General features: G+C 38.0%; 1 protein-coding gene across 1 annotated transcript in view; it reads right to left on the bottom strand.

Moving 5' to 3' along the window:
* Positions 1-12,073, bottom strand: part of JAG2 (jagged canonical Notch ligand 2) — a 72,580-nt gene that overhangs the window by 20,447 nt on the left and 40,060 nt on the right. The window contains 7 exon segments of the mRNA XM_050898166.1: positions 42-215; positions 480-526; positions 1,072-1,185; positions 1,760-1,873; positions 2,727-2,840; positions 5,196-5,315; positions 5,699-5,829. Coding sequence (XP_050754123.1) covers positions 42-215; positions 480-526; positions 1,072-1,185; positions 1,760-1,873; positions 2,727-2,840; positions 5,196-5,315; positions 5,699-5,829 — 814 coding nt within the window.

The raw sequence follows: 12,073 nt of genomic DNA on the forward strand, positions 1-12,073 counted from the left end.
ATCCATGAAAAGTATTGCAGTAATGTCACCACTGCCCTCACCTCACAGAAGACTCCTGAGAAGCCCTGTGAACACAGGCAACTGAATCCATTCACCAGGTCTTTGCAACGGCCTCCGTTTTGACATGGATTGCTTTCACACTCATTTGTTTCTGTCTCACAGTTTTTTCCTGTGAAACCACGAGGGCATAAGCAATGGTAACCATTCACTTCATCCTTCACAGAGGGGGGGAAAAAAGCAAAAGTAGAAAGATTTGTTTATTGATAAAACTTGCACACAAGAATTCACGTTATTTCTATATTCTGGATTTGTGAACAGCAGTAGCACCACATAAAATTATTTTGTGAAATGGTGCAAGAGTCTGCAAGTGCAACACTACACTTTTAACATTTAACCCACCTGTAATTCCAAACTATAGAATTCATAACTAGCCAGAACAAGATTAATTTTCAACATGGCATGTAATAAACAACAGTTACCTTACAAGTCCCTCCATGTTGACATTGTCCATGACAGTCATTTATATCTATGGATAAAATATGTAAGACATTAGAATTTATACTGGAAGACTAAGCTGTAAGTACAAGTCTAGCATAAAAATGGAGAACAAACGATTTTCAGAAAGGATTTTTCTAGATGTTTCAATGGAAAGCAAGGACACTTGATGTCTTAAGAGATTCTTATTTTAAAAGATATGTAATAGAAAATTACATATTCCATATTACATATTTCTATTACAGTGTAATATGCTATCAGATAATTTTATATCTAACATTTTAGCTAAAAAGTATTTTAAATTGAATCAGTACATGATATCATTCAGAATCAAGGATGAGTGAGTAGGGAGAGATTTATTAGTTATGTAAATGTATATCTAAGCTCATTTTAATACCAATTACATCTCTAAATAAATTTTCAAACAGTATTTTCAATTTACATTGCTGGAAGTTAGAAAAATCCTGACAACAGGTATTTTTTCTTGTACAAGTATGTGTACTATCATTCATCATAAAATCTTTCTTAAAGGATAAAGCATCCTACGGTCAACATACAAACTAAAGAAATACTAACTGATATGACAATTTACTCCTGTCCATCCTGGAATGCAGTCACAGTAATATCCACCAATGAGATTTTTGCAAGAGTAAGCATTAACACAGGGTTTCCCCTCACACTCATTAGCATCTGTGAAAGAAGATAAAAGAAAGAAGAGAATAAAGAACAAACCCAGAAACAGATTACCACAGCACCAAGCAAAGTTTCCATGCAATCCAAGCATCAAAAGCTCCTATTATACCTTGGGAGGGCACTAAAATCATTTACATACCACAGGTTTTTAATGCACACTTGTCTATAGTAGCACATGCGTATTATCTTACTTCTTGTCTGCCAAAACTCAAAAAGGTAATATGTTAGTCAGGGCAAATCCCTTCCTTGCCTCCGTAAGCTTATAGTCACTGTTCTGCCACCATGAAGAAGGAGCTACCATCACCAATGCTGTATTTTGAAACAGAAAAGTTATTGGGCGTTCTAGAAGAACTATTATAAGGAAGCTTAAGTTGGGGTTTAAATAGTTACAGGTTCACTTGAAACTTCTGGCTTTAAGATCTACTAAAGAAGAGCTAAGATACCAATAGCAACGCACATATTAAATGTTTTCTTCAATAAAAATCATGTCAGAAACACACTTACACAGAGTTATTAATTATTTAGGAATAACCTCCAGTGGTCTTCAAAACTTTAGAAGGTAATTACTTACCAAGCTGACATGTTGCTCCAATCCACTGTTGTGGACATATACACTCAAACGCATTAACACCATCAATACAGGTCCCTCCTTGAGCACAAGGGTTAGATGCGCATTCGTCAATATCTGGAAGGGCAAAGTGTGCCTTCCATTACATGGTTTATAAGTTGGCTTAACCTGTTTTTGGGGGTTTTTTGGTTTGTTTGGTTTTTTTTTTAAGTTATTTTGAGATGAAGGGGGAGAATGTACAAACAAATAAGCTTAGGAACAGACTAACATTTCTAACCTAATTTTTACTTAGGCTTTTCTCACATCTTTGAGATAGAAAATTTCAGAGTTCCTCTCTCCCCTATCTGCAAAATGCAAGAAAGTTCAGTTAATCTGCCAATGATGAACACATTCAAAGTCATGTTCCTAGATCATGACACAAGTTTAGCCAGTTGTTTGGTTGTTTTTTTTTTTTGAGGATAGCTGCTGTTGAAAAATGGATAAAAAAAACCTGTGTTCCAAATCACATGCAACATGCAAACCAATTACATAGGTCCACAATACATTTCAACTACTTCCCTGTCTTCCAAACCAGACACTTAAGCATTTGAGTAATCTACTCTTCTACTACTTTAAGAAGGGGAGAGCCTTTCATGTTCACATTTATATTTCTTAAAATGAATCCATTCTGTATTTTGCTTTAGACCAGCTAAAGAGTCAGAAATTGTCCTACAAGCTTTGGCAACAGGGCATTTCTTTGGATACGGTCCAGCTATGCTTTTGATAACCTGTAGATCTCAACTGCATCAAATAGATACTGGTGGCTGCACAGTAACATTAATCTTTTCAGAGTCTCCCAACACATAGCTGTTAAGACAGGTAAGGTAAAAGACTACCACCAAATTCCATACTCTCAGAGCATGATATTATCAAGTAAGCTGTACCAACCCTTCCAGCCTAATGGGTCAGTCGTCAGTAAACAAATACCCACCAATAGCACATGTTGGTCCACTCCACCCCGATGGGCAGTGACACTTGAAGCCTGATGAAATTTCATGACAAATTCCACCATTAGCACAGGGATTAGATACGCAAGCATGCTCCGCTGGGAAGAAAGAGGGAAAGAAATTCTTGCTAAATACTCTTCCAGTATCAGTTAAGGAGAACTTACACGGCTAGAAATTGCGTTCTGATTAAAAGTGACCAAGAGCAGGAGCAGTGGAGAGGTGCCTGTATGGAAGTTTGGAGTCTCCCCCTCTCAGCTGCAGAGAGTAAGATTCCCAGCAGGAGACTGAAGCTGGATTTTACTGAAGGTGCATCATCCTTCATATCTACTGACTAGTCTAAAGGTAGACAGGTCACTCTAGCTCCTGGGGTACTGAGAAGTTCCTCATTGACCTACTGCTTCCAGCCACGCACTTCCACCTCCAGAGTGCTCCAGCACTTTTTTTTTTTCCCTTCAGTGAGACAAAACAGACATGCTGTATGCAGAGATCTGAACAGTAGTAGTAGTTTAAGTATCAAAGGTCTGTTAAGCTTCATTCTAAATACTGTTCCTTGGAAACAGCAAAGAATAGAGCTACTTGCAATTACAGGCAGTACTGCTTGTTGTCACTCCATGTAGGGCTGTAACACTGCACTAAAGCACTGTAAAACTGCACTAAGCAACAATCAAGTTGAGGAGGGACAAGTATGCCATCACTTCTGTATTTTCCCTCTCAGAAGCCAAGGAAGCTTTTGGAAAGAAGAAAACAATCCCCTTAACTAGGTAAGACTTTCTAATCGTTGCTAGTATTTATATTTCGTAATTTTTCTTTCTTTCAGGGATGTTGCAAACTGAATTTACATTGTCTATGATGTTAGGTACTAGTACCTAAAGCAGCTCATATACCAAGCTACTGCTAATAATCAGTATAGAACTCATCAAATGTATGGCTCCCTTTATCCCTGCCTCCTCATTTGAAGAGCCAAGGTGCTTCCCCACAACTTTCGGGGCAAGCTAAGACAAGATTTCAACCATTTTAGCCAAAACTTTGCATCACATTCTACCAGCTGAAGCAAAATTCAAGTTTTAATAGTATTATTAATACCACATAGCACTTTATAGAAGTTCAAAGAAGATCTACATCCTGATAAATGTGAAAACCTTCTGCTGATAACAGTTTAGTGAACTTAAGGCCAAATAGTTAAGTGAAAGAAAAAAAAATGGGTTCTTTCCATCTACACTTATAACTATCAAGGAATAGCAAAATTCCAAGTGAGAAAATTGGAAATATCACATTTTAAAAAAAGGATTTAACAATCCATCATGGCAAAGAAAGTCACTGCAGAACACCCAAATAATACATGTGAAAAAGTTGAACCAAAAGCTTTCATTTTTCTCCAAACATCAAATCTGTAAAGCAAAATAGGACAGAAATAGAAGTTGCGCACTGGCTGCTTTATCTCCAGAGACAGAATAATCAGGAAAAGTCTCCAAATACCAAAATAGTCTCCAGTACATGAAAATTTTGGTCTTTGTGTAACACATACACAGATATAAATGAAAAAAGTGATACGCTGTCTTTGTACTGTGGTTGAGATAAGAAGCAGTTTTTCATGTTGGATAGCGGCAGATCTGTTAGACTCTATAGTCAAGAAGGCATACTTCATCAGAAATGTGGCTTAAATGCTTTCCTCCATTTTGCTGATGGCAACAGGGAAGACACTTAACTTTTTCTTTAATCTGCCCAAGGTGACTCTGTAAGAGGGCTTGAGCATATTTCCATAGTTAACATTTGCATTACTAATCCAAATGTATTAAAGGTCCCATATTAAAAGATTATTTTAAAAAAATCAAGTTTCAGTTGATCAAAAAGGATATTCAACACATTCAGGCAGCTAAAAATCGGGCCAAAACCCCACACTACAGTTAAAACTGAAGTGTCCATCACTACTACCTTCCTTAGTCCCCAGCTTGTATAGGATGCGTGTTTGCAAGCAAGCCAGAAGACAAGAAAATGGGTAGCAGGGAGAAAGGTAACAGGGAAAGGCGCACCTGTAACCCATTTCCGTGAGACTATAGCCCAATTGTATGTTTGGATTAAGGAAGTGAAGAAATCAAAGGGAAGAAATATTCTCAGTCTTATCTAAATCCAAGGGAAACTGTTGCAGCATTTCTGTTGTCTTCCAGGGTTTTTTGAATAGCCAGCCTAAGGCACTAGACAGGAGAGACGGAGCTGGCATATCCCCACTGTCAAAGTAAATCAAGTTGAAAGGACAAGTTGCACGCCATCACTTTTCACACTTCCCCTCTCAGAAACCAAGCTAGCTTTTGGAAAGGAGAAAACAGCTCCTCTACTCTACAAAAAAAAAAAAATGCAACAATGAGCATATAAAAATGCCACCTGGCTAACTAGAACGTAGCCATGCCTAAAACAGTTTCAGATTTCCGAAGATACATGCAATATCCAAGAAGTACCAATTTCGCAGTTCTTTCCAGAGTAGCCATCTGGGCAAGCACAGCGATATTCATCTGGTTCAGTATTCATACAGGTTCCACCGTTCAGGCAGGGATGGTGATTTCCACAATAATTGAGATCTGGACAGAGAAAAGCGTCAATCAACAGGGAACACAAATCTCACCTTTTTAATCCCTAGTCAGACATACAGATACCTTTCTGGCTTGAACATCATTCACCCACATCATCCCCATATTCCATTAGGTAGCCTGTCATCTGATAACTATCCACAGAACAGGGAGGGATGAGCAAGAGACAACTACATGAGTTAGAAGAGTCAGGACCATTCCAAGCCTTTTGTCTTAAACTTCCTATACTTATGATGTTTAGGCACCATCTGCCATAAAAGAATTAGGCACAGAAATACTCAGGTAGTTGCACACTAGCAGAAAAAAAATGGTTAACGAGTTATCAGTTAATCATGCAACTTTACTTATTTTTCCTGTACATTAATGTTAAGTACCTTTGTTACAGAGCAGGCCACCCCAGTTGGTTTCACAATTACACTGCCATGGTTCATTACAGCTCCCATGAGCACAGCCTGGGTAGCGGACACACTCATCACAGAACTGTCCTTGCCAACCATAATGACACCTAAGATGTAAGTTCACATGTTAAAAGTTAGCAACATGATGCTTAATTATCAGCATTACAGGTATTTAGAACACTACACTTACCATTCTCAAGAACAAGGTCAACTGTTCAATGTGCAACAGATAACAAAACTTTATTTCTCCTGTTTAGAAGGGACATACTAATCCTGTTGAACATCCTTACTGGAACTCATCTTGCTCAATTGTATTATATACCATGGCAACAAACACCAAGCGCTATGCATTATAAGAACTGTACATAAATTAGTTGTTCTTTCACAAGAAGTCCCATCTTCACATAATCACCTCACACTAGGATAAAAATCGTGATTGGTATAAAAAAGTTTAAATGACTTTTCAAAAGGAGACTGCTGGCTTACTGCATCAAGCACCATAGCTTTTCTCTCTCTATGAAGACAGATTTCAAGATATTAGCTAGTTTGCTCTAGAGTGCTACAGTCTTCAAAGAACAGGGCAGCCAGAGAGGCCACTGTCTTGTCAATTTTCTCAGGACTCAGTTTCTCAAGAGAATACTTTTTACAGATTTATTCTGTTATATCCTCAGTGTTCTCTAGTGACATTATGAAAAAAGTGCTCTTTGGAGAAAGGAGGAGAGAGAACAGAAACAAAAGCCATTAATAATTCATTTGTTTTAAACAGTTGAGATTCTGTCCCAAGATTTCTTCAGAGACCAGTATCTTTATGTTATCTGTAACAGAATTCTGCTAACAAAAGCAACTGTTCATGCTACAGGAAGTGTTAAAAATTCTGAAGTTTAAAAAAAAAAAAAAGGAAAAAGAAAAAGGACACAGGCTAATGCTTTTTTTTTTTTAACCTATATTTCACACACATTTTAATCAAAAAGAAATAGTAAGCTTGCTCTTTTGGGCCAACAAAAAAAATGTTCTGCCTGTTATTTTAAGAGTATTTCTTACAAACAACTTAAGAGCCATACTAGCAAAGAGATGCATAAAGACACGCTGAATGCATGCCAGTGGAGCCCTAATGCCTAGGGGAAAAAAGCATTAGAAAGGAAACTGTACTTTTTTAGATTTAACACCACCATTCTATTATCAAGATGCTTTGAATACCATAAAAGAACAGAAAATAAATTCTTAAGTCTTTGGGGTGTGATGAGAAAAGACAAGGAAAAGAAATATAAATGAGGAATCTTGGTTCCTTGTGAATCAATCCACTTCCACCATTTCAGTAAGCTGTATCAGTCCCCAGAGGGATAGAACAGGTTACGCTGGCAGCATGTTATTTATATTTCTACTATTTACATAGGCAGAAGGAATCTAGATGCAGATCTTCACAAGACAATTTTTTTTTATATGAAGTTTAGAACTACTCTGAGTTCTTAGTCCCAGTACCTGCTCCTCATTCAAAACCTCACAGTTGAAGGATCCCTAAGGAGAGCCTCAGCCATGTACCTAGTTCAGAGGCCTCCAATCACTCATCTAAGCACGGCTGTCAGAAGCCTGGAGAACATACATATTTCAGAAGCAGCTTTCTTCTGCTGTATTAGCAGTAAGAGGAAACAAATACTGCTCCTGCTAAATTTGATCTCTTCCTTCCTCCTCAAGGACAGAAAAAAAAAAATCTTTTCAGGGGCTGGTAATAAACAATAAAAAAGCACTGTAACTCACTTTACTGGCCGCAACCCAAATCGCCATCCATGCCAAACCTGGCACTACTGCCAGTGATTCACCATGACTATCCTAGCCAGAGCCAACTCCCCACCCACATATAATAAGCATTTTCAAGGGCTGAAAGTCTGCATCACAAAGCAAATAATCACAATAACTCAATTTGTTTTCCATACCCAATGGATAACAAGTTTCTTTATTTAACACTGCACTGGTGATTAAGAGTGCAAAGAAAAATACAGCCACCTTCTTAGAACTTGAAGGCATCTTAAGCACCTACTTGAGTTTGTAGGTATTCTTGACTGCATTAAAATTAGTTCAGCAGAAAAGAGTTGCTGCTTTTTCATGATACTCAACACAGTCAAAGTTTACTGTTAAAGTTACCACCAAGCCCGAGGGAAATAATTTCTAGAGGCTAAAAGCAGTCCAAAGGAACAGAGTGTTTACAAGTCAAAAGGTTACTATGTGGTAAGCTGATCAGCCTTCAGTTTACAAGGAAGAGTAAATTAGGATTTCCTTTTGAACAGGAAGTCTGGTCGCATCCTACATTAGCAGGTGCTAGAGCAGCTTTAATTCCACTTCCTTCTAAAAAGATAACGTTTACAGGGATCTCAGCTCACCCCTAGAGCAAGATGTGATCAATAAAGTGAAACCAATTCAGAAATGGGCATGTTGTCATTTGTGAGAAAAATATCAAGCCAAAACACAAGGATGAAAAAAAGGTTAATGATCCACTATGAGAAGCCCAGAAGGTACATATACAAAAGCAACATCTTCTATAAAAAAAAAAAAACCCAAAACAAAAAACCACAAACCAGAATTCCTTTTCAAGTAACAACCACTTGTGTAAAAGCCAAAAGGAAACTGCTAGTGCAGTTAATGGTGGGCTTAAGTTACTTCTTCCCTGCCCCCTCCAGTTGAGGATAATTTGTTGGAAGTTTCTGCAATCCTAAATTTTTCACATCTGACTAAATAAGAAAGCCAAATTTAGAGAATTCATAAGGATTCCCATTGTTCAACGGACAAAGAAAATTCTTATTGGAATCAAGATTCTACTTCCTTTGTCCTTCCCCTCTGCTGACTTCATCGGCTCTAACTTGTCTTTACAACCAAACACACGCAAAACAAAATCAGAGATGGCTTAATCTTAGCCCTTGCTGGGTTATTAGCAGTACAAAAGAAGCTACCATAAATAGACTGTTACAGTTTAGTAACTTCCTGATGGAAGGCTGAAGTACAGGCATCTGCTCCCAGACCAAAGCGTCCCTTCAGGTCAGGATTAATACAGAGAGGGTGCCATAGGAATAGAAGAACAATTGCTAGTTATCTTGAAACTAAGAACTTGCAGAAAAGATCCTGATAATTCTACAGACATGCTTCACAGCTTCCATTTTCCTTAGATGAGAATCTGGTGGCAATAGAAAATTAAAATTTAAATACAGGGCTGGAGGAAGGGGAGGTGGCAGGAGTTAACATTAGCAAAGCTTCCAGATAACATTTCAGTCTTGAGATTAGAGAAACTGCAACTGTGCAGGAAAAATACTGTTGTCATTGACAAGTAGATAAAGCCACAATAATTCAACTCATAGTGTATACTTGGTTACAATAAGACAGTGGGGCTTCAAGCAGCTAAATTCCAGGATAAGGAAGAAAGACCTTCTACAGTAAATCTCAATGTGTTTAAAGTCGTAAATTTAGTATCAAGGAATCCTACAGAAGCACCTGTCACTATGCAAAGTTCAAAGATACATACGTACTCAGAGGTAGGAGTAGGGTGAAGTGGGGAAAGGAGAAATAAATAGAAGATTTGGGGTTTTTTGCTTTTCCTGGGGCTATTAAAAAAGTTAAACTGCTCAAGTTCAATAAAATAGAGATTTTTCTACAGAACTATGCTTTCCCTATGTTCTTCTGAAACAGCTGTAATTAAGGAAAAAGCTGATACTTGTCTTTGCTTTCCTCTGAGGATGTTTGTGTTATAGTTATTTAGTAAAAGCTAGGCTGAAATTGAGCATTTCCAAATCAGGTGGCACAAGGTGTTCAAAACATCCCATGTTGCTGTATGTAAACAGATACAATATTTGTGAGGATAAGGCCCTGAGCAATCTGGTCTAACCAGACCTCCTTTGGGCAGGAGGTAGGACTAGATGACCCTGGAGGTTCTTTCCAAACTCCTTGATTTTATGATAAATCCTAGTTATGGAAGTGATGTGGAAAGGCAAAGAGATGTACCCAGATCCTGATGGTCTGCAAACCATGGTCCCTCAGCACCTTGCACGATTAACTCCTCCTTATCCAAAAGGAAGACACCTGTTACATAGCAAAAAGTTAGGGTGCTCTCAACAGTCAACTTTACTAACTCAGCTGTTTCATACTATCTTCACACATGGTGTATTCTCCTGGTTCAATCACTTCTGGTTATTTGAGAGTCCTGAACTTTCTGTGCAGAAAGTTCACCTGAGAAACTTCATATTGCAGGTCTCATCCAATCACTAATCTACTCTGGTCAACCTTATGAAAAGGCTCGCAATACATGAGAATGAGAGGGTAACCAAATTCTGTTCTACACCTAGCTACAGAGCTTCATCAGCACTTAATGCATCAATACACCTAAATCACCAATGTGAAGGAAATCAAAACTAAACTACTTCTGAAGTCTATGTCAGAATATGGGGTCTAAAAATAAATTTAAAAAATCCTAGGGAAGATGTAGGCAATGTGGTATAAGCCTTTAATTACCACAGGTTACACCTTACTGGTATATTGCACATCCTACAATGGCCGAAGTGAAGATCATCGTGACATATTTACACATCATTTCTTAAGCAGACTTTTTGGAGGGAGCTTCTCCCACTCATATTTCAAGTGGAAGCTGTGGCCAAAACACTCAACACAGGAAAACGAAGCAAAACAGTGACATTAAGAGCAGAAGCAAAACGCATCATTCAGGGGTGGGGGAGAAATAACCCTCTTAAATGGAAAACCACTAAATTTTCTAATGACGTGAACAGGATGGTGTTGCATAGGCCAGAACAATAGCTTTATATTAGTTATTTACTTAAAATAACTATAAGAAAGTCTGTTTAATCTTTTAAGAGATTAATTGTTGCATAGCAGGCAGCAATATTGTCTAGCTGTTAGATCCTACAATTCTGAGCATCCGGATTCAATGTTATAGCTAGTACGGTACGGTACTCACTCAGATTTGTCACAGAAACGCTTTCTCCACTTTCCTACCTTTGAAATAGGCATTATAGTTTTGTGACTAGGGAAGGATACTCGTTAATGAACTCAAATAATTTAATTACCTGAAAACTTGTCATCTTTTCCTCTCAGTCCCAGCATTCTTATTAGACCAAAAGATACAAATTTTTCCTTACAAACTTTTTTCTTCTCTAATAAAGGAAGTTATTGAAAGCTAACATTCTCACTCCAATACTTTATTTAGAGTTTTGTGAAGGAGCTGATAGAGAGGATGGTTCAAAATTGTTTAGCCAGAACATGAGGAAATGTCCCTCAGTTAACTTGCAGTTAAGTGGCTTTAAGGGTGTGTCTATATTTGCATTAGTTCACAGCAGGAGCACGCTTTTTAATTGAACTGCCTGATCATTCTTGTTGATGGTGTGTTGGTTCACATCAAAGCTGTTTTCGAACAAAGGAATTGGACTCCTTTTAGGTTAAACTAAGGTAACATAAGACAATGTATGCTAGGAGCACACCTAATGTGTTCCAGCTGCAAACAGGCATTCAGTCCACAAGAAAAGACTAGAGCTAGCCTAAAATTAAAAAAACTGAAGTGTTTTTAATATGGATATTGGGTTTTCAACACTGCTTTGATCTACTGTTCTAATTTGTCTGCACTACCTACTATTGTAGACACAAGTTAAAGCCCTACATGTTTTTACTTCCTGTACACCTGCTCACATCCTCCTGGAAGCAGCATCCACCTTTAGGATATATTCTGTGCTTTCCTACCCATTAACCATCCAAGGCAGTGAGTGCATAGTGTGCCACAGTTCCTTGACCAATAAAGAAACAAAACATGGGATTCTTTTTTGTCTAACTTAATACGTCTACTTGTGAAACACTTGCCAACAATCCCAGAAGGCTTACCACTAGGACATAAAAACAATAATAAAAGCATACTGGTTATGGTAACAGGCAAGAGAACTTATATGAATGAGACACACAGCAATTGTAATAATTTTACAATTTCTTTCAAACTTGAAGCTGTGATACGGTATCTTGTGCCAAAGAGGAGACAGGAGAAGACGTCCAGGTACTGGTACATTCCTGCAGGGCCAAAATAGTCCTATGCTCTTTAGGGACCATAGCTAGTCCAAGACTGCAGGAATTGAAATGGTCAGATGCCACAGCAGCTAGCACACTGCTCAAACAAGACTTTCTAGTTTACTGTTCAGAGCAGCTTAAGAGATTTCTCATAATTCCATTCTGGAAGGAAGCCATATCGTTTAGATCTGGCTGATCTATTGTCGTGGTTTAACCCCAGAAGAGAGTTAACTCTGTCCCAGCCAAAACCAGGACATCTATCTAATCTAGCTAGTATGGAAGTTCCCCATCTCTTACTTTCTCCATGCT

This window comes from Gymnogyps californianus, chromosome 5, assembly GCF_018139145.2.
Source record: "Gymnogyps californianus isolate 813 chromosome 5, ASM1813914v2, whole genome shotgun sequence".
Taxonomy (NCBI): Eukaryota; Metazoa; Chordata; class Aves; order Accipitriformes; family Cathartidae; genus Gymnogyps; species Gymnogyps californianus.